This window comes from Acinonyx jubatus, chromosome A3, assembly GCF_027475565.1.
Source record: "Acinonyx jubatus isolate Ajub_Pintada_27869175 chromosome A3, VMU_Ajub_asm_v1.0, whole genome shotgun sequence".
NCBI lineage: Eukaryota > Metazoa > Chordata > Mammalia > Carnivora > Felidae > Acinonyx > Acinonyx jubatus.
The window spans coordinates 101,393,601-101,419,432 of record NC_069388.1 but is presented as its reverse complement, the minus strand read 5'-3'; the positions used below and the strand labels follow the sequence as shown (position 1 = coordinate 101,419,432).

At 39.9% G+C, this 25,832-nt stretch overlaps 1 protein-coding gene and 1 pseudogene across 4 annotated transcripts in view; one reads left to right on the top strand and one right to left on the bottom strand.

The window, feature by feature from the left end:
- Positions 1-6,621: 6,621 nt before the first annotated feature.
- Positions 6,622-25,832, bottom strand: part of ANAPC1 (anaphase promoting complex subunit 1) — a 96,149-nt gene continuing 76,938 nt past the window's right edge. For all 4 annotated transcript variants that reach the window (XM_027033724.2, XM_053200932.1, XM_053200933.1 and 1 more), the window contains 6 exons: positions 24,790-24,928; positions 22,565-22,651; positions 20,750-20,845; positions 18,866-19,064; positions 13,010-13,144; positions 6,622-6,994 (listed from right to left, as the gene is read on the bottom strand). In XM_027033724.2, the coding sequence (XP_026889525.1) occupies positions 6,879-6,994; positions 13,010-13,144; positions 18,866-19,064; positions 20,750-20,845; positions 22,565-22,651; positions 24,790-24,928 (772 nt within the window). In that variant the 3' untranslated portion in view covers positions 6,622-6,878. The remainder of the gene's footprint in view (positions 6,995-13,009; positions 13,145-18,865; positions 19,065-20,749; positions 20,846-22,564; positions 22,652-24,789; positions 24,929-25,832) is intronic.
- On the top strand, positions 14,977-15,391 carry LOC106975990 (protein S100-A10-like; annotated as a pseudogene).

Sequence of the window (25,832 nt, the reverse complement as noted above, 5' to 3'; positions counted from 1 at the left end):
CAGTTGTCCTTGGAGCCCTTCCTGACAATCTGCTAGAAAACAGCCTTACCCAATGAAGAGACGGTAGGGAACAGAGAGCAGACCAGCAGAGGCACGGAGGGCATTGATGTGTGGATCTAAGGCTGAAACAAGAGTGGGAGTAAGAGGGGGGAGTCCTATGCCATCATACACTCTGACATTATAGAAATAACCCAAATTTCAAAGTGAGATCAGGGAGAGAAGGGAGTGGGCTCATGAACAGCTGCCTGGGGGAGAGGTGGGGAGGTCCCAGGGTGCCATTGAGGCCAGAAACAAGGCAGTGGAAGCTGAGGTAAAAAAAAAAAGAGGGAGTCCTATGAAGATATTAGAGTTAAATGTATTCACAAAACAGAAGCCATCCTGAATGCCACATTAATGAATATGACAAATTTTAAGAGAGCAAACAAAACAGATCAAATAATGATACATGATAAATAGAAGAAATACAGTAGAAATATAAAAAATGAGGCTCAACTGAGATCAAATTATTTGTATTAATAAATCTGAATTAATAAACCTGAAGAAAAAGATTTTCAGATTGATTCGCAAAGCAAAACCCAGCTCTCTGACATTATCCTTAAATCATTCAGAGGTGCTAACAATAAGGTGAGGGGCAGGGGTATACCATGCAAACGCCCTCAAATGAGAGTAGGGATTGTGATCTTGATACCACGGGAAGGAACACTCAGGTGCAAAACCCTTCAGACACTAAGAAGGATACTTGGGATGGGGATGAGGGGCAGGAACTGGGGGTTGGTGCCCAGCATTACAGGCACTCCACAGGCCTTGGGTGGTCCACTGCAGCTCGATTTGCTCAGTGATGTTCACAGATTTTACAGTCCTCTCGATGGGTGGGTAGGTAGGTAGGTAGGTAGGTAGGTAGATAAACAGACACATATATTGATACATAGATATGTATAGCTACTTTAGATAGGAAATCTAATTATTAGATAGTAATTACAATTACCAAAAACCATCTACGTCTTTACTGTCTTTTTCCCATGGAAATGACTGATTTTGCCACGAAATTTCTGATAACTACAAGGTTCCCAGGAACTTCACAGTCAAGCCATAAGAAGCTAACTCCTTTCAGGAAGTAATATGGTGGCTGTTCAACCCTCTCTACCCCACGAGCGCTTAGCATTTTCTTCTCGCTGAGAAAAGAAGCATTTGCGGGGTGCCTGGGTGGCTCAGTCAGTTAAGCATCCGATTTCGGCTCAGGTCATGATCTCACGGTTCGTGAGTTCGGGCCCTGCGTCAGGATCTGTGCTGACAGCTCAAAGCCTGGAGCCTGTTTCAGATTCTGTGTCTCCCTCTCTCTCTGACCCTCCCCCGTTCATGCTCTGTCTCTCTCTGTCTCAAAAGTAAATAAACGTTAAAAAAAATTTTTTTAAATAAAAAAATAAATAAAAAAAAAGGAAAGAAGCATTTGCTAAGAAAAGCATTTTCTTCTTTCTTCTTGAGTCCTCTGGAACTATCCAGTCACAAATAATCACAGTACTTACTGTCTGTAACACCCAGTCCTTGCAGCTCCAGAAGGCCAAGGTAGAAATAGTTGGGCTAAGAGGTGGTTTCTCTCCTGACTCATGCATCTAAGTGACTCAGTCCCAGGAAGTTTGGCGCAAAACTTGGTCAACGCAAATCATCTCAGTTACTCAGCTGAAAGACCATACATTCTTCCGTTAGTCCCCTCAGTGTGTTAGGGAGAAACTCAAGGCCCCTTGGCGGGGGGGGAAGGGGGGGCGGTCACTGACACTGTGACCCAAAATGGGTACCATCCAGATGAGTTGGTGCATGGATCATAGGATTGCCATGAAATCTTGGGGTTTCAGATCACACCTGAGGGTTTGGTAATGGAAAAGGAAAGTGAACACCACTGGGAGATAGCCAAGGGGCTGGAAATTCCATAAGCAAAACCAGGGGAGGCCAAGTGGTAGTGAGTGGTTTTTATGGGACTCAGGGATGGGGCTGAGTTCACACCTAGGTCACTGTGTCCCACATAGCAGCACAGGGTTTGCTCAGGAACTAAGAATAAAAGGTGTTGATAAAGGGAAGCAGACAGAGGGTTTGGGGAGCAGAGGACTGAGAAGCCCCTGCAAAACTCCAGAAACTCAGGGGTGGGGGCCCCTGTCACAGCAGATGTCACCATTTGCCCTCATGTCTGCCTGTGACAAGTGCAGAAGACTAAGGGCTTTGCCGCCTCTTCCTCCTCCAGGCCTCACGTGGGCATCCTGGCTCCTCACAGTGGCACCCGCTTACCTGGCCCCACGTGGAAACAGCTGGAGGCTGAGCAAAGAGGAGGTGGTGAGATGCTGAACTGACATCAGTCCACACAGAGGGCACAGTGAGATGACCCACAAATTGGAGCAGAGAGGGAGTTTGGAGCAAGATGACACAAGACAGCACCCATGCCCCCCTGCCCTCTGGGGATCTGCAGAAACTTCAAGTGGGGGTTGGTGCTCATCTCCTCTAGATCTTACCGCACAGGGAGTCTGCAGCTAGAGAGGCTAATTACAATGGGTTTGCTAATGATTCTTCCATTGTTGAAGAGTTGTGGACACTTACCCACATTTCCAGTTGATGAGACTATCTTCTTGGTCTCTGGAATGGCACACAGTGAACAAAATATTCTTGCTTAAATGAAAAATAGGGACAAATGTGAACGCAAGACAAATGAAAAACCACGAGTAACCCTAAATAGATTCCAAACGCCTATGATGTCTCCCCAGTGATGGGATCCCCCAGATCATGATCTAGCATGTCTAGGTTCTGGAAGCCCATGGACTACAGCCCCACAACGCAGCATACCTGAATGTAAGACTAGAGATGGATCCATTAACTACAGAGACAAGGCAACAGATTTCACACCTCAGTATTGGAGTAAACGCAGGAGGAAATTATGAACGTGCAGTTATTTATAGGCATTCACTGATTTTATTGAACTGAATATAAATTGTTTCTAAATTTCCCATTTCATATTATAATGTGCCACAGAATAGGAAGAAATATTTTCAGCTGAAAGAGAAATTTCAAATTTAAATGGTTGTTACATGAGCAAGAAAGCAACACGTAGACTAACTCAATCTAATTCCAAGAAATTACAAAGGCCTCTGTTCTTTGAAAGATGCAGAGAGAAAAGAAGGGTCCACAAACTGCCTGGTGCAATGTCCTTCTAACTCATGTTTAGTCTGCCTCTTTCTCAGCATCTACTAGGCTACGAAAAAAGGCAGTAATGAACCCGGTTCAGGGGTTAGAAGCAGTGTGATCTGAAAGCCCAGGCTTGTTAGGGTTGTGATGGGGAGCAGTGCAGCCTTGGGCCAGCCACCTCCCTCCCTGAGCCTCAGGGGTCTCAGCTCTAGAAAGAGGGGCAGGACCAGAGGCCACCCGAGAGATCTTCCAATGTTGACATTTTATGTAACTGCCTATAGATTGAAGGTCCTGCCCTCTGAACAACCCCTACTCCCCATCCCAGCAGCCCTTTCATTCAAGGACATAAGATGGAGCAAAGCAAGAGGATGGCGAACAGGCAAGTCCGACCTTACCCACAGGCAAGAATTAACAATACGGTTTTAGGGGCTTTTCTTTCACTTTAGCAAAAAAGACTTTCCCACAGCTTGTGACTAATGAGAAGCGAGCAATGTATTTCTGAGTGGGGGAAACCTGGCTGGCCCTTGGAAGCAGGAAAAGACAGTCACCTGGGAAGTTCTGTAAACCACATGGGTATCTACAGGGTGCTGCTAAGTGCTAACAGAGGCCTCTAGCCTGGGTAAACCCTTTTAGTAGCCGCCCCTCCAACTTCCCCTCTGCTTCCTTTTACTGCTGGTTGAAAACTGCAGATAGCTCGGGATACAGAGGTGACCTAATCCTGTCCTGTCCTCCATAGCTCATTTGGAGAGAACTTCAATACAGCTAATTTTCTATAAAATGTGCTATGAAGACGGAGGAACCCAGAAGACAAGCTTCCAGCCCTGTATGCAGGAGGCAACAAAGTCTTCTGCATTGGATCTCAAGTTGACCCATGGCCTTCCAACTTCACCCAGCTCCCGGCATCCTCTCCTGACGTTGGCCTTCTCCTGTCCCTCAGATTGAGCTTTGACATGGCTTTCATCAGAATCAACACGTCCATTCCTCTGACAATTGCTGCCTTGGCGCCACACACTCTGGCTTCTATTCAGAATCCCAGCTTCCAAGCTCTGGCCTATCTGCCCAGCAGGCACACTGGCCTCCCACCAAGTGGGTCTGTACGCTGATTATCAAGCTGAGAGATGAGGCCAGCTTCTTCTGGCTTCCTCTGGGATGTCAGAAGATCCTGTGAGCCAGGATCCCTGTAAGCTATGAAGTCAGCTGGTTTCTGGACAAAGGGTGAGAAAGTGGCCTTACTCCAGTAAGATTAGGCTCTGGAGGGCTGAACCCAATGGACGCTCCTGCTAGGGCCTGGCATCCATGCCTCAGAGCTGCCCACAAGTTCGTGCCTTCACTTCTTCACAAGACACTCAAGGGAGAAGCACAGATGTCAGCACCCATCAGGGAAATGATAATCGGTGTGTGTGCATGTGTGCGTGCACGCATATCCGTAACTACTGTTTCTTTAATTATGTCTAATTATGGAAGCATTTATATTTGTGTGAATAGAAAAAAATGAATGTGGGGAATTATGAGTAAGTTAGGAACCATACTGTGACAGATATTAAGTAACTAGTACTCACCAGCATCTGGTTCTCGTCCCCTTCATGGACATCCAGAAGAGCAGTCACACGAGGCAGATGGATTTGACTACTTCCTACCAACAAGCCGTAATTGGAATTGACATGTGCCATTCCTGGGCCAAAACCCTTAGGAGCCCAATGCATTTCTCCAGCTCTTCCCTTGACTTAACTCGGAGGAGGCTGAAATATTCTGGATGGTGAGAGTTACTCTCCACATTTTTCGAGAACCCATATATACATAGAATTCATTTCTTAGATGATCCTAGCATGCCTGCTCAAGAGAAGACTGCCAAGAATACTCTCTCTGCTCCCTCCCACCTATTAGTCCCGAACTATCAAGACAATGCTGTTCCCAGGCGATCTACAATCTTTGATTCTGCTCTTTCTCTGAGAAAGCCCGGTTTTTGTTTTTGTTGACAACATTCTAATGTCTGTTCCCCTCAAATAGGAGAATCCATAGTGTGCAAATAAATGCCTCTCAAGTAATTCTTCAATCAGAGAAAAGCATACAAATTATAAACAATTGAGAATAAAGGTGGCAACAGTCACTCAGATACTGAGTTCTTTAAGTGTTGATTCAAATGGAATTTCTGTAATCTACCATTTTAATTTTTTTGTCTTTTATCTTTAATTATAAGAAAAACCAGCTAAGGCTGGCTCACTTGGTGGAGCATGTGACTCTTGATCTAGGGGTCTGTGAGTTCGTACCCCACATGGAGCATAGAGGTTGCTTAAAAAAATAAAATCTTTAAGAAAAGAAAAAACTAGCTAAATGTGAAGGGGAAGCACATTCCACCCTTCTAGTCAGTCATATCTCGTCTATATTGTACATGCAGGAGCAAGTCCTTGGGCAAGCGTTGCAGATGAAATATTGAGAGTCTATAGAGGGAATTAGTCTGCTTCTAGATACGTGCCTTGTAAATGCAGAAGCAAATGCCACATGGGTTTTTGCCAAAATCTCAATGAAAACATTTCTATTTACTTTAAGCTTTACATTTAAAGCTGAAGAGCAAAATTCAGGATGTGGAAATGTGAAATCACTGAATGGATCTTGCCAGTGTGGTCCTAATGGCCATTCAGGAAGCAGAGGGCACATGTCAGAATCCGGACAGCAGGGAGTTTTCTTCTTCCTGTATTGGAAACCTGAAGCTGGAGGCAGCTTTATGTGAATATCTTTCATCATTACTTAGTCCAGCAACTCTTGATACAGATGTACATTCTCCAAATGCTGGGTGGAAACGGACTTTTATTTCTAAATATAATTTCTGAAGGCCTCTCAATAGTGGGAATTTCATATTTTCTCTATTCAGAGCAGGCTTCATGTTGGGAAGTTCTTCATTAGGGCAGAAATGTCCTCCTGTACAAGGTGACTGCTCATACTGTGAGGATGCCTGGCACTGTCACACCAAGTACAAACTAATTTTAGACAGGAAAACTGTGACATCTTAGGAGATGCTAAAAACCATTTCCTTGCTGCACAGAGTAAAACTTGATGACAGAGCTTCTTTTAAAACCTTGCATTTTTGAGCACAGTCACATCACCTGAATTGCCACAGGTGAAAGACTTGAAAAACTAATAGCCACTCTAGGGGCGCCTAGGTGGCTCAGTCGGTTAAGTGTCCGACTTCAGCTCAGGTCATGATCTCACAGTCTGTGAGTTTGAGCCCCATGTCAGACTCTGTGCTGACAGCTCAGAGCCTGGAGCCTGCTTCAGATTCCTTGTCTCCCTCTCTCTCTGCCCCTCCCCTGCTCATGCTCGGTCTCTCTCTGTCTCAAAAATAAATAAAAACATCAAAAAATTTTTTGGAAAAAAAAAAACTAAACTAAACTAATAGCCACTCCAGCCCCCACTGCTCTTTTATTCTCTGAAACCCCAAACTAAAGTAAGCATCAAGAGTTAGGAAAACAAACCAAAAAACTTTATTTACAAAAGTAAACTTTAACTCACTTTTATATATCATATAATGTTAACGCCAACAGCAACAGAGCCTCTGGAACACTGAAAACACTTGGATATTAAAATACACTGAGGTTTGTGCAGCTCAATTCCCCCTAGTTATATTATAAAACTTATAAACATTTCATCAACTACGTTGTTTGGTCGTGTTTCTGTGCAGAAGTCACGTTTCAGGGTAGGTTTACCACCAGACGCAATCACATAACCATTGGCTGTGGATTTCCAAGAAGCAAAGGAGCCAATCTTAGCAAAGCTCGCACTGGCATTTTCAGATGTTGAAACTTGAAGAGGAGTTCAGCAAAGCTTGTGCTCCCTAAAGAAATGGAAAGGGGGGGAAAGTCACATCTGTAAATAAATTCAGCTGTACACCCTTTTGAGGAAGCTTCAGACACAATCACATTTAAAGCTGACATTCTTCCCTTTGAAAATAATTCCCCAAAGACACTATTTAAGTTCTGAATTTCCCATATCAAAATATAATTTGATGTAAGTTTGAATTTATCCATCCTGTACTTCAGAAAGTGACCTGTAGCTACATCTGAAACTATTACTATTATTTAATTATATATCACTTAAATATAATTAATAAATGTGCTTATCTACTTTCAACTACCATAATCAATGTCTTCAATACATACCTGAAAAAAGAACACAGGCTTAAAAGGAGTCACAGAGAAGTTTAATTTAATGCCTCAACCTCCAAGAAGCAATGGTTCTCAAACCTTGGCCCCACAGAGATCCCAACGTCATTCAGAAGTGGAATACAGCCTGGACACCTGGAGGTTTGAAAGCTGCCCAGGTGATTCTGATGCACAGCCAAGGTTAAGAACCACTGTTCTAAAGGAATTAGGAAGTGTATTACCTAAAAATCCTATTAAGCATCCTCTTCCTTTCTGCCTCTACCCCACCAAATGCAACTGTCCAGTACTCTTCTCCTAGCCCCACAACATACATATATATGATCCCTACACCTCTAGGCCACAGCAAGCATCCTAGCAGACATGCAGACAACAGAGGGAACAGGATCACAAGATCTCATGAAGATGGACAGAGAAAAGTCTCACGATATGATCAAGAGGCATTCTGGTTAAAGGCATGACTAACACAAGAAAGAGTTCCGCTACACAGGATATGAGAAAGGCAAGTACTTCTCCTAAGTATTTCCTTTTATTGATTGGCCTCTGCAATCAGCTGAATTAAATGTGTTTAATAAACCTCAACAGTAATTAAGACAAATTTCCTATTTAATTGTTACTCTATGGTGTTCCCCAGACCTTGCTAAAACCCATGCACAGAGAATAAAAACATACAGGAAGATATGAAACAACCCCAAAATACTGATACACTATGGAATCGAACAGACCATTTACATTTAATGTGATACTGAAATGGTTAGGTTTAAACATATCATCTTGCTATTTGTTTTCTATTTGCTCCATCTGCTCTCTGTTCCCCATCGTCCTCTTCTGGATGGAGTATTTTCTATGTTTTTTTTTTATGATTCCATTATAGCTCCTTTGTTGCAGTAAGTTCTGACTCTGTTTTCTTACTTCAATAATTGCTTTGTGACTTACAGCATACACCTTTAAATTATCAAAGATTACCTTCAAGTGAGATTATACCACTTCACCCATCAGTATATGGGTCTTCCAACAGTACGTCCATTTCTCCCTTCCCAGCCTTTGAGCTACTGTTGTCATATTTTTCATGCTTTATAAACCCCATAGTACATTGTTATTATTTTTATTCTGTTGTCTTTAAAAAAGTATTTTTAAAAGAAATAAATCTTGCCTATTTTCCCAGGTAGTTACCATTTCCAAAGTTCTGCATTCCTTTGTGTAGATCCCTATTTCCATCTGATATTATTTTCCCTCAGCCCAAAGGACTTACTAGACAACATGTCCAGTAGCGTGGGTCTGCTGGACTCTTTCAGCCTTTGTATGTCTGAAAAAGGCTTTATTTCATGGTCATTTTTTTTGAAAGATATTTTTGCTGGGTATAAAATTCTAACAAGACTTTTTTTTTTCCCCTGAGTCCTTTACTCCACTAAGTTATCATTTACACTGCTTCCTACAATACACAGTCACTCTTATTTTTATCTGTGTGTAACATGTCTTTTTCCTCTAGCTGTTGTTAAGGCTTTTTATCACCAGTCTTGGGCAATCTGGTTACAATGTGCTTTAGTGTAATTTTATTCATATTTCTCATGCTTGGGATTCACTGAATTTGGAAAATTTCCAGCCATTATTTCTTCAAATATTTTTTCTGTCACCCCACCCCCTCAATTTCTCCCTTCTTCAGGGACTCCAATCACATGTAAATTAGGTGTTTTAAGTTCCACAGCTTACTTCATATTTAATGCTCTGTTCCTTTGTTTTCCTTTTTTTCTTCTTTTACTTTTGCATTTAATTTTGGACAGTTTCTAGTGCTATGTCTTCAGGCTTGCTAATTTATTATTATGGAATGTCTGATCTGCCCATTAAACCCATTCAATGTACTCTTCATCTCAAAAAGTTCAGTTACAGTCTTTTGTATCTTCTATGTCTCTCAAGGTTCTGAAATACAGAATAGACTTATAAGAACGGTTCTAATGTCCTTGTTTGCTAATTAGAACATCTGTGTCAATTCCAGGTCAGTTGTAATTGACTTTTCATCTGATTATAGGTTCTATTTTCTGGTTTCTTTGTGTATCAGATATCGTGAATTTACCTTGTTGGGTACTGGATATTTTTGTATTTCTATATTCTTGAGCTTTGCTTTAGAATTACATTTCTTGAAAAACAGTTTGATCCTTTTGTGTCACGCTTTTAAGATTTGTTAGGTGGGACCAGAATACGATCAGGTCTATTTAGTCTAGGGCTTCCCATTACTAGAGCAAAACCCTTCTGAGAATCTATTGCCTCTTAAATTATGAAGTTGTGAGAACAGGCACTGTTCCTGAACCTGTGTAAACAACTGGTAATCCATGTAGACAATTCTTCCTCCAGTCTCAAATAATTTCTTCACATGCATGTGCTGACCAGTAAGTACTCTTCTGATAGTTGAGGGTGACCCTCTGCAGGTATCTGGCACTCTCTCTTTGGCATTCCATCTGGTAAACTCTAGCTCCTTGGGTCTTCCTGTACTCTTGGATCTGTCACCTCAAACCAAGAAGTCTTCTAGGCTCGGGGCACCTGGGTGGCTCAGTTGGTTAAGGGTGCAACTCTTGGTGTCAGCCCAGGTCATGATCTCATGATTTGTGAAATCAAACCGTGTTGGGACACTGCACTGACAGCATGAAGACTGCTTGCGATTCTCTCTCTCTCTCTCTCTCTCTCTCTCTGCCCCTCCCCTGCTTACTTGCTCTCTCTCCCTCTCTCAAAATAAACATTAAAAAAAATTTTTTTAAAAAGAAGGCTTCTAGGCTCCACCTGGGTTCTTGCTCCCTCCCCACAGTCTGAGACCTCTCAAGGCTATAAGCTGGGACAATCATAGGGCTTATTTCATTGTTTCTCATCTCACAGGGATCACTGTTCTTCATTGCCTCATGTACAATGTACCAAAAGCCATTGCTTCATATGCATTGTCCAGGTTTTTGGTTCTAGACAGGAGAGTAAATCAGATTCCTGTGATCTCATCCTGGCTGGGAATGAAAGTCTATGCTTTAAATTTTTTTCCTATTTTTAGTATTTTGACTATTCTGTGACTAGGTGTGGTCTTCTTCATATTTATCCTGCCACTGTAAGTTGATGTCCATTACCCATTTTTCAAAACCCTTTGCCTTAGTCTCTGCAAACACTGCATCTCTCTCATCTTCTCTTTCCATTTATTCTGGGGTCCCAACTACATGCATATTTGACTTTTTCACCATGTTCCACATGTCTCATACACTTTTCTGTATTTTCAATCCATTTTCTCTGTGTACTTTAATCTGCTTACTTTTTTAAAAATTTATTTACTTAATAAGAGAGAGAGAGAAGGAACAGGGAGGGGCACAGAGAAAAGAAGAGAGAGAATCCCAAGCAGGCTCTACACTGGCAGCACAGAGCCTGATGCAGGACTTGAACCCACAAACCATGAGATCATGACCTGAGCCGAAACCTAGAGTCAGAGGCTTAACCGACTGAGCCACCCAGGTGCCCCTAATCTGTTTACTTTCTACACACCAGCCTTCCGGTTTACTTATCTGCTGTGTCTGATACACTACTTAATCAATCCACTGAATTCTTAATTTGTTATACTTTTCAGTTCCAGAATTTCCATTTAACTCTTTCTTATTGATTCCAGATTTCTGGTGAAGTTCTCTATCTTTTCATTTATTTTCTTGGAAATAATATCATAGTTAAATTTTAAGTCCAAGTCTAGTAACTACAATAATCTAGATCATATATAAGTCAGTTTCTCTTACCTTTTTTGTTATATCTTGTAATTTTTAATTCAACACTAGATACTGTGTATTAAAAATTTAAAGGTTCAAGACATATTTCGTTCTTCCTAAGATTAAGGTGATGCTTTCTTCCATAAGGCAGGTAGAATGCAAAGAGATCTCCATTCTGTTTGAGGCTAACATCAGGTCTTGTCTGTTTTAGTTTTCATCTTTATTCCTAGGGCTTGGCTCTGCTACTGTTTCATCAGAATGGCTGGGATGCTTACAGAGCCACTTCACCTTGGCAGCCCAGGAGCTCTACCCTTTGTCTCCTTGGCACTACGCTGTTGCTGAAATCTCTGTTCACATTTTTAGCCTCCTACCTTCTTCTAGATTTCTTAAAAGTCTTACCCTGTGCATGTGCAGGTTAAGATTTGGTTAAGTGTCTCAAGAGAAGAGTGTGTCCAGTTTTTGAATTATTGTTCCCATTGTTCCCTCCTACCTGGAATTTAGCTCCTCAAGTTCTAGGTTCTCATGCAATTGTTAACCCTACCTCTGTCCTCTGCCCAGCAGCACCACTGCCTTTTGCTGGGACTCTACTTCTTGTACCATGAAGTGGCAAATGCCTTTCAGAGAAAGCCAGAGTAAATATGGGGTTTCCTCATTATGCTTCCCTTCTCTCGTGTACTGCGGACCCTCAATCAATTCTGGCCAGAATGGCTGCTACTAGTTCTTTTAAGTAGCTATTTTAGGGGCGCCTGGGTGGCTCAGTCGGTTAAGGATCAGGCCACAATCTCACAGTTCATGAGTTTGAGCCCTGCATCAGGCTCCGTGCTGACAGCTCAGAGTCTGAAGCCTGCTTCAGATTCTGTGTCTCCTCTCTCTCTGCCCCTCTGCTGCTCACACTTTGTCTCTCTCTCTCTCTCTCAAAAATGAATAAACTTCAAAAAAAAATGTTTTTAATAAACAGCTATTTTATATAGTCTGTCAAAGTTTTATATTTGTTTTTGTGGGAAAATCAATCCAATATAAGCAATTCCCTCATGGCTTTAACTAGAAGTCTCCAGATAGTACATTTTTATCTGAGGTTTTCAAAACAGCAATAAGCTAGTTATGTTATTAAATTTTAAATGATTAAATGGAGTACTCTTTGCTCTTCTTAAAAACAATTTTTGGGGTGCCTGGGTGGCTCAGTAGGTTAAGTGTCTAACTTCGGCTCAGGTCATGATCTCACAGTTGGTGAGTTCAGACCCCCCATCGGGCCCTGTGCTGACAGCTCAGAGCCTGAAGCCTACTTTGGATTCTGTGTTTCCCTCTCCCTCTCTGCCCCTCCCCTCCTTACACTCTGTCTCTCCCTTTCTCTCTCTCTTTCAAAAATAATAAATAAAACATTAAAAAAATGTTAACAATTTTGAATCCTCAATTAATAAGCAGAAATTTAAAAGTGATATAAAGGTGCTTAGAATTAATTATATTTTATGATTCAGATTACTGGGCAAACTGTATCTGAATACATATTCTGAAAAATACAGTGAGATGCCAATATTTTAAAACTGTATTATAAAAACGTTCAAATTCATACAAAACCAGGTACCTGGTCATTTTAAAGCTTTATAATATTAGAAATTAAGATCATGTGATTAAAAAGAAACATCCAAACTAAAAACCCAAAATATAAAGAAAAGGAAAAATAACTTTAATAAAAATTAAGAGAGAAAAATAATATATCCTTTTGATTTATTAGTATATAATGGTGTTTGGGGCTCTTTGAAGAAGAATCCATCCTTCTCTAAATAGAAATAAAAGTTTATGCATGTGTAAAGTTCAGATGGTCTTTTTAAAAAAGTTCTCAACACCTAAACATGAATGAGGACCAAAGCCTAACTAGAGAAAATAACTCACTAGAAATGCCTCCTACCAAGAAACTTAAAAACTAAGTGAGTCAGTAATACAGGTACTGAGGGGATTTAGGTCTGCAATTACCTTCTAGTCCTACAGACGGCAGGTGCCATGGCGCTGGTACCGAGTGGTAGACGAGGAAACAGGCCAGCATGCTCAGCTGAGATTCCTCAAAGGGCTGCCCACTGAGGTAGGCGTGCACACACACATCACCCCCAGCTGTGAGAGAAACACAAATGGAACTGAAGCAACTGATGACAGAACTGAGAGGCATGAGGAGTTGCCTTCCTTCTATTATTTTGTCATCCAGAACTCATTAAGCACTTACCATACACTATGCTGGGCATTAAGGCTACAGTGGTAAAGCAGATAGAGTGCATGCCAGCACAGAGTCTGGAGGGTTGTAAGGGGCAGTGACGTTTACACAATGATACAAACAAATGTGTAATGAGAAACTGGGATGAGTGCTATAAAGATGTAGTGGTCACTGAAGTTGTCTCTCCAAACATCCATTTTACAACCTTTCCCTCCAGGATACAACATTTGAGGGGACTGACTTCAGCTCCAGAACCGGATCCTGATTAGTACTGGTCAGACTTTCTCAAACTCTAAGATGCATCAGAATCACGTGGAGGGCTGTTTAAATCACAGATAAGTGGGCCTCATCCCCAAAGTTTCTTGGATGGGGTCAGAAAAACCACATTTCTACGAAGTTGTCAGGAGACGCTGCTGCTGCTCCAGAGACCACGCTTTGAGAACCAGTGGCCTAGGTCAATCAAGGCAATCCTACTCTCAACACGGTGATTGGCTCAGGGACCAACAGACCTAGGCTTTCCAGCAAGACACATTCTTTTCCACAGTGACTGATTGAGGAATGTGCATGAGTTCCAATTCAAGCTGGAGACATGAGGAGATGCTTGACAACATTCTGCTAGGGGCTTTTGGGAAAGTAATTTCCTCATTGTTACGGCAAAGCTCCTAGAAGAAGGCTATTCTTCTTCTGTGCAAAATGCTGATGACCTTGAGGCAAGGAGCAGCCATTTTATTACTCTAAGAAAAAGCACTCTGAGGATAAAGCCAAGGCACAGAGTGTAAATAATGGAACCTCAGAGAAATGGGGCTTAAGCACTAGCATTAGATGACCCTTAGCCCACCTTACCTGTGGACTTCCAATAATGTAAGCTTATGTGTGTCCTTATTGTTTAAGCCAGGTTGAGTTAGGCCCTCTGTTACTTGTAGACAAAGACATTTTGATATATAAAGAAAAGTCGAGGAGGAAGGGGGAGGGGAAGGAAGGAAGGAATAGGGTGTAGGAGGGAGGGAGGAAGGGAGAGAGAAAAAGAGAGAGAGAGAGAGAGAGAGAGAGAGAGAGAAAGATGGCAGGAAAGCTGCCTGAAGTAGTGTGATCTTAAAAGGCCTATGAGAAAGGGGCACTTATATTGAGGCTATAAGAATAAATATAAATTGAGTAGGCACAGAATAAAAGAAAAAGCAGCATATTTAACAGACCTATGCAAGATGGGAGAAAAGAAATTACAACTGCCACCAAAAAAAAAATCATAAGAGACTACTATGAACAATGACATGCCAACAAATTAGACAACCTAGAAGAAATGGATAAAGGGTAAAGTCATAGAAACATAGGTCTTCTAAGATTGAAACAGGAAGAAACAGAAAATCGGAATAGACTGATTACTAGGAAGGAGTATGAACAGGTAATCTAAAACCCCCCAACAAGCAAAAGTCCAGGACCAGATGGCTTCCCTGGTGAATTCTACCAAACATTCAAACAAAATTCAACACATATCATTCTCAAACTCTTCAAAAAAACTGGAGAAGGGAATGCTTCCAAACTCATTTTACAAGGCCAGAATTAAGCTAACACCAAAACCAGACAAGGACACCACAAAAAAAAGAAATTTACAGACCAATTATTCCTAATGAATATAGATGCAAAAATCCTCAACAAAATATTAGCCAACTGAAGTCAACAATACATTAAAAGGGTTCCCACCACACCTATGGCCAAGGTTTCAACAGACCTCACCAAAATGCCATCTCAAATGGAACATGCCATGGAAACCATGATGTTCAGGTTTCACAGGTTTGCTGGGGACAAAGGCAAAGGAGGACCTGAAAGTACTCATGGAAAAGGAGTTCTCTGGATTTTTAGAAAATCAGAAAGACCCTATGGCCGTAGACAAAATAATGAAGGATGTGGACCAGTGTTGAGATGGCAAAGTAGGCTTCCAGGGCTTCTTTTCACTGACTGCTGGGCTCACCATTGCATGCAATGAATATTTTGTGGTATACATGAAGCAGAAGTGAAAGAAGCAGGCAACACTGAGCAGCCTGATGAGAGTTCTCCTAAAGGATCTCTTAAGGAATCTGTCCCACAGCTTCCCCCTGTATAAAGGATTCCATGACCAGATCAGGACCCTCAGAAACTATACAAATAAAATCTAACCCCCATTTGACAAGCAGAGAAAGAAGTCAGTGAAAGCTAGATAAGCTTTTGATTTTTATATTTTTTGCATCCTTTTACCCTCAATAAACAAATTTCTTTTTTAGTTCCTCAAAAACACCACCACCACCAAAAACAAAATACAATACTTTTAGAAGGATCATATATACCACAATCAAGTGGGATTTATTCCAGGAATGCAAGGATGGTCCAACATCTACAAATTAGAGTGATATACCACATTGACAAAATAAAGGATAAAAATCACGTGATCTCAATACAAAAAAAAGCATTTAACAAAATTCACCATTCATTTATGATAAAAACACTAAACAAAGTGGATATAAAAGAAATGTACCCTCAACATAATAAAGGCCACATATGACAAAACCATAGTTAACATCATACTCAACACAGAGAAAGTAACAGTTTTTCATTTAAAACAAGGAACAAGGCAAGGATGCCCACTCTTGCCTCTTGTATTCAACACAGTAGTGGAAGTCCTAGCCATAGCAATTAGGCAAGAAGAAGAAATAAAAGGCATCCAAACTGGAAAGGAAGATTTCAAACTATACTACAAAACTATACTAATCAAATAGTTGGTATTAAATACATAAAAGCACATAGATCAACAGAACAGAGAGCCCAAAAATAAACACACACATATAAGGTTAATTAATTTACAACAAGGAGTCAAGCATATACAATGAGGAAAGGACAGTCTCTTCAATAAATGGTGAGGGGGAAAATGGATAGCCACATGCAAAAGAATAAAAATGTACCATCTTACACTATAAACAAAAACTAACTCAAAATGGATTAAAGACCTGAATGTGAGGCCTGAAACTATAAAACTCCTAGAAGAAAACATGGTTAGTAAGATCCTTGACATCAGTCTTTGGTGTTGAATTTTTGGAAATGACTCCAAAAACAAAGGCAACAAAAGCAAAAATAAACAAGTGGGACTACCTCAAACTAAAAAACTTCTGCACAGCAAAGGCAACCATCAACAAAATGAAAAGGCAACTTACTAAATGGGAAAAAATTATCTGCAAATCATATATCCAATAAGGGGCTAATACCCAAAAGACACGAAAAAACTCAAAAAACTTAACAGCAAAAAAAAAAAAAAAAGAAAGAAAGAAAAGAAAAAAAATCCAATTAATGTGCAGGGGACATAAATAGACATTTTTTCCCAAGAACAATACAGATGGCTAACACACTCATGAAAGATGTTCAACCTCACTGTCAGAGATATGCAAATCAAAACCACAATGAGGTATTACCCCCCCACCTGTTGGGATATCACCTGTTGGAATAGCTATTATCAAAAAGGCAGGAAATAATAAGTGTTGGAGAGAACGTGGGAAAAAGGAAACTCTCTTGTACTGTTGGTGGGAATGCAAACTGGCACAGCCACTATGGAAAACAGTATGGAGGTTCCTCAAAACATTAAAAATAGATCTATCACATGATCCAGCAATCCCACTGCTGGGTATTTATCCAGAGAAAACAAGAACACTAAATCAAAAAGATATTCAGTTTGTTGCAGCATTATTTACCATAGCCAAGATATGGAAACAACCTAAGAGTCCATCAACAGATGAATGGGTACAGATGTGGTTATATACACAATAGAATACTACTCCACCATTCAAAAAATGAAGTCTTGCCATTTGCAACAACATGGATGGACTATGATGGTATTACACTAAGTGAAATAAGTCGGTCAAAGAAGGACAAATGCATATGATTTCATGTATATGTGGAACCTAAAAAACAAAACAAAACTCATATATAAAGAGAACAGAGTGGTGGTTACCACAGGGGAAGGGGGTTGGGAGGTGGGTAAAAAGGATGAAGGGGGTCAACTAGTATGGTGATGGATGATAACTAGACTTACTATGGTGGTCTCTTTGCTGTATATACATATATCAGATTATTATGCTGTACACCTGAAATTAATATAATGCATTCTATTGAAACCAATACAAAATTGGAATCAATTTTACCTCAATTTATAAAGTGATGGTTCTTCACTAAAAAATAAATGCACATTTTTGGCAATCATAGTGGCAAGTCAAATTTGGTAGAGAACAGTGTTGTAAACCACCAAATGCCCTAAAAGAGCAATAAGAAAAAAGCAATTCAGGGCACTATTATAGAAAGTGCTCTAGTCACTGCCAAAGTTTCATTACTGATACAAAATGTGCAAATCAGACAATCTGAAAAGGATTAAAGACATACTTCTTATCAAGAGCAAAGGTCTCCTATATATGATCAAATGCTGAACTGAATACAAAATATCAAAACCTATATAATAATCTGTATTTTCCCCAAAAATGAGAACAAAAATGAGATTTTTAAAAAGTTTAAAACTACATGACCTTTTGAATTCAGAGATAAAATGATAGAACAATGTAGGTATTAAACAAACACTTGGAGTTTGAAACAGTTGTTTTCCATGTATATCCTTCACAATCTGGTTGACAATTTTTTTTTCAGAAATGTATTTCCTAATATTACAGTAGATAATTTTTACTTTAATAATATTCAAGCACGGTTAATACAATAACTGTCAAGATAGTAATCTACTGCTTACCAATAGCTTTAACGCATCAAGAATTGTTACTACTTATGTTACCAGGGTTAGTATTTACCCAAAACTGGTTGCTGTCAGATATATATCAGAAGGTATTTGAATGAACTGAAAAGAGTAAAAAGACGAAGGAGTTGACTTAAAATCAATTTCAGACATATATCACACATCAGACAGATTTCCATAAATCAGAAGGCTCATCACTTGTCTCACATGAGGCATAATTACTTCCACACTATTAGGAGTAACTTTACAATTCCCCTGCAGTCACAAGTCTGTACTTCCAAACCACAGTCACCTGATGTCCCAGGTTCCCACTGACTGACTCACAGAGCTGGTAAAACAAACATTCACTCTAAGCACACATCAAGTTTTCAGTGTAAACAGAGTGGAGACACATGAAAGGGAAGAAAATAGCTACTGGCTTCACAAGTAGGTGACGGGCTACACCCCTAAGAAATAGCCGATAAAGGTGCTAGAAAGGAAACAAGATCTGATGCTAGAAAAGCTAAAACAAGTTCCTAAGTGTCAAGTGGTATTTAAATACCATATATATATACATGTATATATATACATTTAAAATGCCACATATACACACACACACACGTGTGTGTACAATATATATGTGTGTATAACAGATATGCACATGCACGCGCACGTCTATGTGTATATGTAGTTGTATTAAGCAGAGTTAAATATATTTTTAAAGAAGTTGAAGTAAATAATCAGAGTCCAATTCGTTACTGAAAACATTAAATCTATAGCCATTCTAGCTTATACTCAGATTTACCTTATTTACCAACAAAAGAAAATGTCACAACAGAAAAGCCTGAGTCCCAATGCATCTTAAAAGCATAGGGCACGATGCTATTATTACCTTGTAGCCACTGGTCCAGAGTATTATCAATAGTGCATTTGACAACAGGGAGGAACTCAGAGTTCATAAAGAGTCCCCGCTTAGGATGGTTCTGCAGCCGTTCCTGATGGCTCCTGGAGCTGAAAAACTCTAACACCAACTTTATCTGCCAAAGTTCAGATGTCTCAGACATTTCTCTTCTTCCTAGTCTTCTCATAGCCTTGAAGAAACAAAAGGAAAAGCAGTCCACTTCATGAAAGAGTGAAGGGGCCCTAACTGTCTCTTCCTCAGAGTTGTATTATCGATAGAGTATTTTTTAAATACGGCTCATAGATCAATAAAGGGCAGAGGAGAATCCATTCCATGTTTTGATGCCATATGCCCCACAGAGGAGCCCTCCACTGGGTACAGATACACATCTACTCTTCAATACTCTCTTCGATACGATCCCCACATAAATAGCTTCCGGTAAAAGCAACAGTGGCAAATGAGCTCATTCTTGCCTCAATGGCTCTGAAAAATGAAAACCCACCAGGTCTCCTGCCAGTCAGTCACTTCTGGGAAACCCAAGTGGGGCACAAGGATCTGGCTGGGATCAGGCCAGGGATCCCAGGGCTCAGAAGGCAAACACAATACTACTGATAATACTGCTCTTGGGACCCATCTGCAAAGTCACCATGGCTACAACCAGCGGGAATGTTCTTCTGCAGACACCTGCCCACAACTGTGAAGGGATAACGGTTCAGAGCACAAAAAGGGAATGCTTCCAGCCAACAAATGAAAAACACAACTCATTACTTGGCTGCTATATAGAGAGGTGTTGTGAGAAAGCAGTCTCAGAGTGGGTATCACATAATCATACTTTCCAATTAAAAAACGTGGATAGATACCAGACAATAATGCCATTCTGGGCCATCTGATTATATTAGAAGGTGCCTTTTAAGTAAGAATGCTACTTAACAGAATGTGATTTGCAGGTTTTTGAGAATTATCCCCTGCCTAAACATCATTTTCCCACTTTTCAAGAGAGATTATTTTGCCATTACAGATTATTTCCTTTGGCTTTAAACAATGAGTCCCAAATACTTATCTGTGAACTCATCATATCATATTCACTTAAAGAGTTGTTTAAAACCACAGACCTGGACCTCATCCCAGAAATTCTGATTCAGTAGATGATATAGAATAGGATTTGAAGATCTGTATTTTTAAGATTCCTTATATAAATTAAAGCCAAGTTAAAAACCTACCGGCTTAGCTTAATTTTGGGTTTGAAAGTCACATGACATAAGTCATATGTACTACTAATAACCAAAACTGAATAAATTGGTCTCATCCTTTAGAGAAGCTATTAAGCATTATCTTCTACATTACAACTTTCAGGCTCTTTTAAAACAGCAACAACACAAAAATTTTAAAGTGATTTAGTTTCCTAAATCACTACATACTGATACCATAACCTCTTGCAAGCTTAATCACGCAGACATAATTTCACATTACTGCCATCACTAGGGCACTGTTTGTTCATTTACTGCTCATTGGCATATCCTATCCCTGAAGAGGCTTTGTCAGGAAGGAGACAAGAGACCACCCAACGATGCTGGGGGAGAAAAGGGAGGGAATGTTCTTTTCCTCTGCTAATCAGGGGAAGAGAAAAAAAGGGAAGAATGGGGACCATAGAGTAAGACAATCCACGAAGAGGCATTCCTGTTATCATAAATTCTAAGCTTTTTTTGTCATATACAGAGTTTTCAAGTTTTATAGGGTTTCCTTTTTGTGAATTTCTAAAAGCAAATGAGAGACCAAAAAGATGGGACACAGAGGGAACCTTACCTCATGGTTCAGTATGTTACTTAAAATACAGTATAAATCTCATCAGAATTAGAATATGTTTTTTGACCATACCTGATCCATTGCTATGTATGCAGGCAACATCTCTGGGGTCTCCTGAGTGACACATTCATAGAGTACTGAAGAAAACAGATCCAGAATTTCCTGTTTCTGTGAAAAATCAGAAACATTTTGTAGCACATCAATGTATATTCCAAAATCAATTCAAGATTGTATAGCAACTACTATGGCCAATTCTTAAGCTCTGCAGTCAATGACATAATAGGGTAAAACAGCTATCTCTTTATAAATCATAGTGAATGCAACACTAAACATCAATAAAATATAACAAAGTCCCAAAGGACAGTTATGGATGTAAGTGCTGTGAGGAGAGGAAGGATCAGCAGGGGTAAATGAGCAAACAGGACACATAGAGATATGCCCTGGGTTAGGTTGGCAAGAGCAAGATCCAGAAAGAAAACCCAGCATCCACAAAGATGCAGCAGAAAACACAGAGCAGAAGAGGCATGGAGGAGGCAGCACAGCCAAATCCAGCTAGGCTTAAGGAAGGGCACAGACTTTCATCAGAGACCTGTGGCCCTGAGTGCATGCCCAGCCCTTACTAGCTGTGTGATCTTGGGCACGTGAGATCTCTGAGTGGGATTTCCTCATCTGTAAACCTGGAATGATAAAGTACCTACCCCCAGAGTCAGAAAAATGAGAAAATTACATAAAGTACTGAGCACAGTATCTAGTAAATAGTAAAGATTCAATACGTTAAAGGGGTTAAAATTATTTCATTTAACCCTCAAATCAACAATGTAAGGTAGGTTCTACCATAATCCCACTTTTAGAAATGAGGAAACTGAATCTTGGAGCGTTAAAAATTTTCCCAAAGCTACACGCACTTAGAGGCAACAGGTGACCAATCCCAGATAGCAAATTCCTACATCCAAGCTTTGCGATCTGCAATGATGGATTAAATAACATATCCACTGGGCACCCTTTGAATCCTGAAGAGAACAACAGTTTTATGACCAACAGAAAAAAGTGTTATAAAATACAGAGGAATAAGATTACGTAAAAGTAAGAGAAAGGTAAGAAACACTGAAAATAGCAATCAGTACAACAATGCACATTAATATCACCTATCGAAATTAACGTCTTAGAAGTTTTTTTGTTTTATACACACACACACACACACACACACACACACACACACACACACACACACACACACTGGAATATTACTCAGTCATCAAAAAGAATGAAATCTTCCCATTTGCAATGACATGGATGGAGCTACACTGCATTATGCTAAGCGATAGAAGTCCATCCGAGAAAGACAAATACCATATGATTTCACTCATATGTGGACTTTAAGAAAGAAAACAGATGAACATATGGGAAGAGGGAGAAAAAAGAAGAAGCGGAAACAAATCACAAGACACTCTTAACAATAGAGAATAAACTGATGGTTGATGGAGAGAGGTAGGTGGAAGATGGGCTGGGTGGGAGATGGATACTAAGGAGGGCACTTGTGATGAGCACTGGGTATTGTATGTAAGTGACGAATCACCGAATTCTACTCCTGAAACCAGTACTGCAGTGCATGTTAACTAAAAGTTAAATAAAAAAATTTTTTAAATAAAAGAAAATTAAAAAAAAAAAAAACTTTAAGTCGTTTCTTGTATCAAGGTAGGCAGTTATCGAATTTAACAGTTTTAGTCTATGAAAAATGTGCATTTGCCAAGCAAAAATCATCCAACATACCTGAGGTGTATCAGCAATCTCAAAGACAGGTCCAGATGTTACAGAGGTTTATGGTGGTGTCCGCAGGTAGAAATAATAGCAAATTGTAGTCTAATAAGCAAAACATATGACACATACCTGACCCATGTTCACGGTCGGTTTGCAGAAATATTCAGCAAATGACAGAAGTGCTGGATCAGAAGTGAATGCTGAAATTGTTTCTGGCTGAAAAAAATAAACAGCAGCAACAAATATAAGTGAGATATTAGAGCTTATTTTCCTTACTACTCAAATTGTAATATATGCAGTTGTAGGAAATCAACCTCACTGTTTTCACACAATGTTCCCATAAAGCCCAAGGTTGTACAAACTTGCTAGCGCTTCACCAACCTGTTCTGCTAAGAAGTTACAAGAAGCTTTTCTGCACAAGCCAAATATGAGCGACTGATTTATTAGAGGCCAATAATAAATAAGTCTTTCTTATACAGCTTGCCCTCAAAAGGCTCTCCCCTCTTCTTCATGAACTAACTGAAAAACAAGTAAGAAAGCAGAACTGGGGCGCCTGGGTGGCTCAGTCGGTTGAGCGTCCGACTTCGGCTCAGGTCATGATCTCACGGTTTGTGGGTTTGAGCCCCGCATCAGACTCTGTGCTGACAGCACAGAGCCTGGAGCCTGCTTCGGATTCTGTGTCTCCCTCTCTCTGTGCCCCATCCCCGCTCATGCTCTGTCTCTCTCTCCCTCAAGAATAAATAAAACATTAAAAAAAAAAAAAAAAAAGAAAGTAGAACTGTTACTGAAAAGATAAGGACAAAAGCCTATGTACCACTCAAGCCACTCACAAATAGGTAAAGACCGGATGATTCCACTTATATGAGGATCCTAGAGTAATCAAATTCAGAGACAGAAAGCAGAATGGCAGGTGCCTGGGGCTGGGAGGAAGAAGGAATGGGGAGCTGCTGTTCAATGGGTACGGAGGTTCAGTTTTACACGATCAAAGAGTCCTGCAGATGGATGGTGGTGGAGACTGCACAACAGAGTGAATGGACCGAATACTACTGAACTGTACACTCAAAAAAAGGGCTAGGACAGCAAATTTTATGTGTATTTGCCACAAAAAAAAAAAAAAAAAAAAAAAAAATCACTCACAGTTCAAGACCGAAAATGGAATATAAAAGTATTAAAAAGTATTACCATTTTCCACTGAGGTTTATATTTTACTTCTGAATTCCCAACAAGCAGGAAATTGAGATGTCTTTCAATCTTTATGTAATTTTCCAATTCAAAATCAAGTGTAAACTTACCTATTTTCTTTACAAATTAGATTAGGGTGTTTAAGATGGGCTCTAATTTATATAAACAACAGTGTTTAAGTTAAGCAGTATCCAAAAGTCCTCCAAGACTATTTCATAGACAACCTATCAAATACTGCCGAACCAATACGCTGATGCCAACTACATCTATTTAAACCCTGGGAACTATCATAAAGGCTCAGTCATAAGTAACTGACTCAAAATGAAATGTGTGTTAAATTAAAATAAACACTATCTCCTTATGAGGGAACACAAAGAATGCTAATCCAGTCCTCGGGCCACCACTCAGTCAGTCCGCCAGCCACATTTTTGCCTCCACCACTACCCTCCAGGGGTCCTGACTGCTTTAAACAGCCACTCAATATATCTTCTGCAGAACACATTTGCTCGGGGAATTCCTGAAAACTGCAGTTAAGCTGAGACATTTCACTGTTAGACTGAGGAACACATTTCTAGCATGGGGAACTTATTTGAGTTCTGGAATGTAGAGTAAAATACGTACTGACCACAGTGGGCACCACTGTGTCTCACACACTCTTACTTCAACTACTTTTTCATTCTAAATGCTCTTGCATTAGCAGTCAAGTACTATGAGAATCATAAAGCAAATGGATAAAGCTGTCCTCACTTTATCCTCACCAAGATTAGAGCAACAAACAGGGAATGGGGGTTAAGAATGAAACTAATCAGTGCTACCTTACAAAAAATTTTCTCTATTTCTGCCATGAATTAGGCAAATCATAACGTGACGATTAATAAGTAAAACTATTAAACTATACATTTTTATAGTGTTAAGATACATTGTCCCTGCTGCTAAATGTAAAGCATCCTTAGACGCTGGGTAGGTGGCCCACACTGTATTGTGGTTGCTACATGAAACAACAAACAGACCCACGGCCATTCAGCCTTTACAGTTTGCAGCAACGGGACAGAGCAGATTCGCCTAAACGGTACCGTAACTGTCAACACACAAGTAAGTACATGCTTTGGGTGGGACAGTGGGATTTGTAATCATTCCCTCTCATCCTTGAGTTTTTAGCCAATCAATACTACCTTGAAAGCCCGAGCTTCAGAGTTCCTGTTAGCAACAGTCTGGGCCAACAAACTTTGCCACCCCATCGGATCTTCCTTGTAGGAGAGCTGACCCGCTCTGAGCTTAACATATAGAACCCCATCCTTAGAAAGGATTGATCTGAAAGAAAACAAGAATGATTTTATAGGAGGTATTATTTGCAGTTCTCAGCTGGAAACAGAGGGTCTCTCCACACCATGTTCACGTGAAATGACGTCTTTATTATTTTCCAGTAAGGCATATGATTATTTACTGAGTCTAATTCAATCAGTCCCTATGAGAAAGCCAAAATGAAGTTCTACTTTTCTTTGGTGTCTGGGTTCATGGAACTTGTTCATAGAACTTGTAAGAAGGGGCTCTGCTCAAGTGTGAGCTTCAAAGGCAGTATTTCATCTGACACTTCTTCATATTCCCTTTATCCTCTAGCACTATGAGTGGGACACTGGAAGTACTAAGTACCTGCTGATTGGTTTGCAGCAGAAAAAAAAATGCTGCAAATCTAAAAAGAACAATACAGAAAACAGCTAACATATACTTTAAGGGAAAAATAAATTGGGACCAAACCATAACAATTTTTATGGGCTTGTTAAACCTTTTGGAAATTTAAACACTTACGCACTACTTAATGCATAAAATTAACACTCTGTTCATTAAAGCGACTACTTGCATATGACTATTTCCACCCAAAAGCAATCTATCATGATTTTAATTTTATGAGAACAATCCAACAAAAGAATGACAAAAAGATGCAAAAGATGTGGTCTGACAAACATCAATGGTTATAAAGTTCCTTTAGTAGATGGACACATATGCTAGCCTTACTTTTTTTTTTTTTCCAGCCTTACTTTCTAACACTGATTACCTCTCGTTACTGCTACAATGGACAATTCCATTATTGTACCAACTTATGTCACTTCAAGTTTCTCATTGAATAAATGTAACTGTTTTCTAAACTGAATCTCATAATTCAAACTGTGTTTCAAAGTTATAAACCACTTTATTCAAAATATACTCTACATATTGT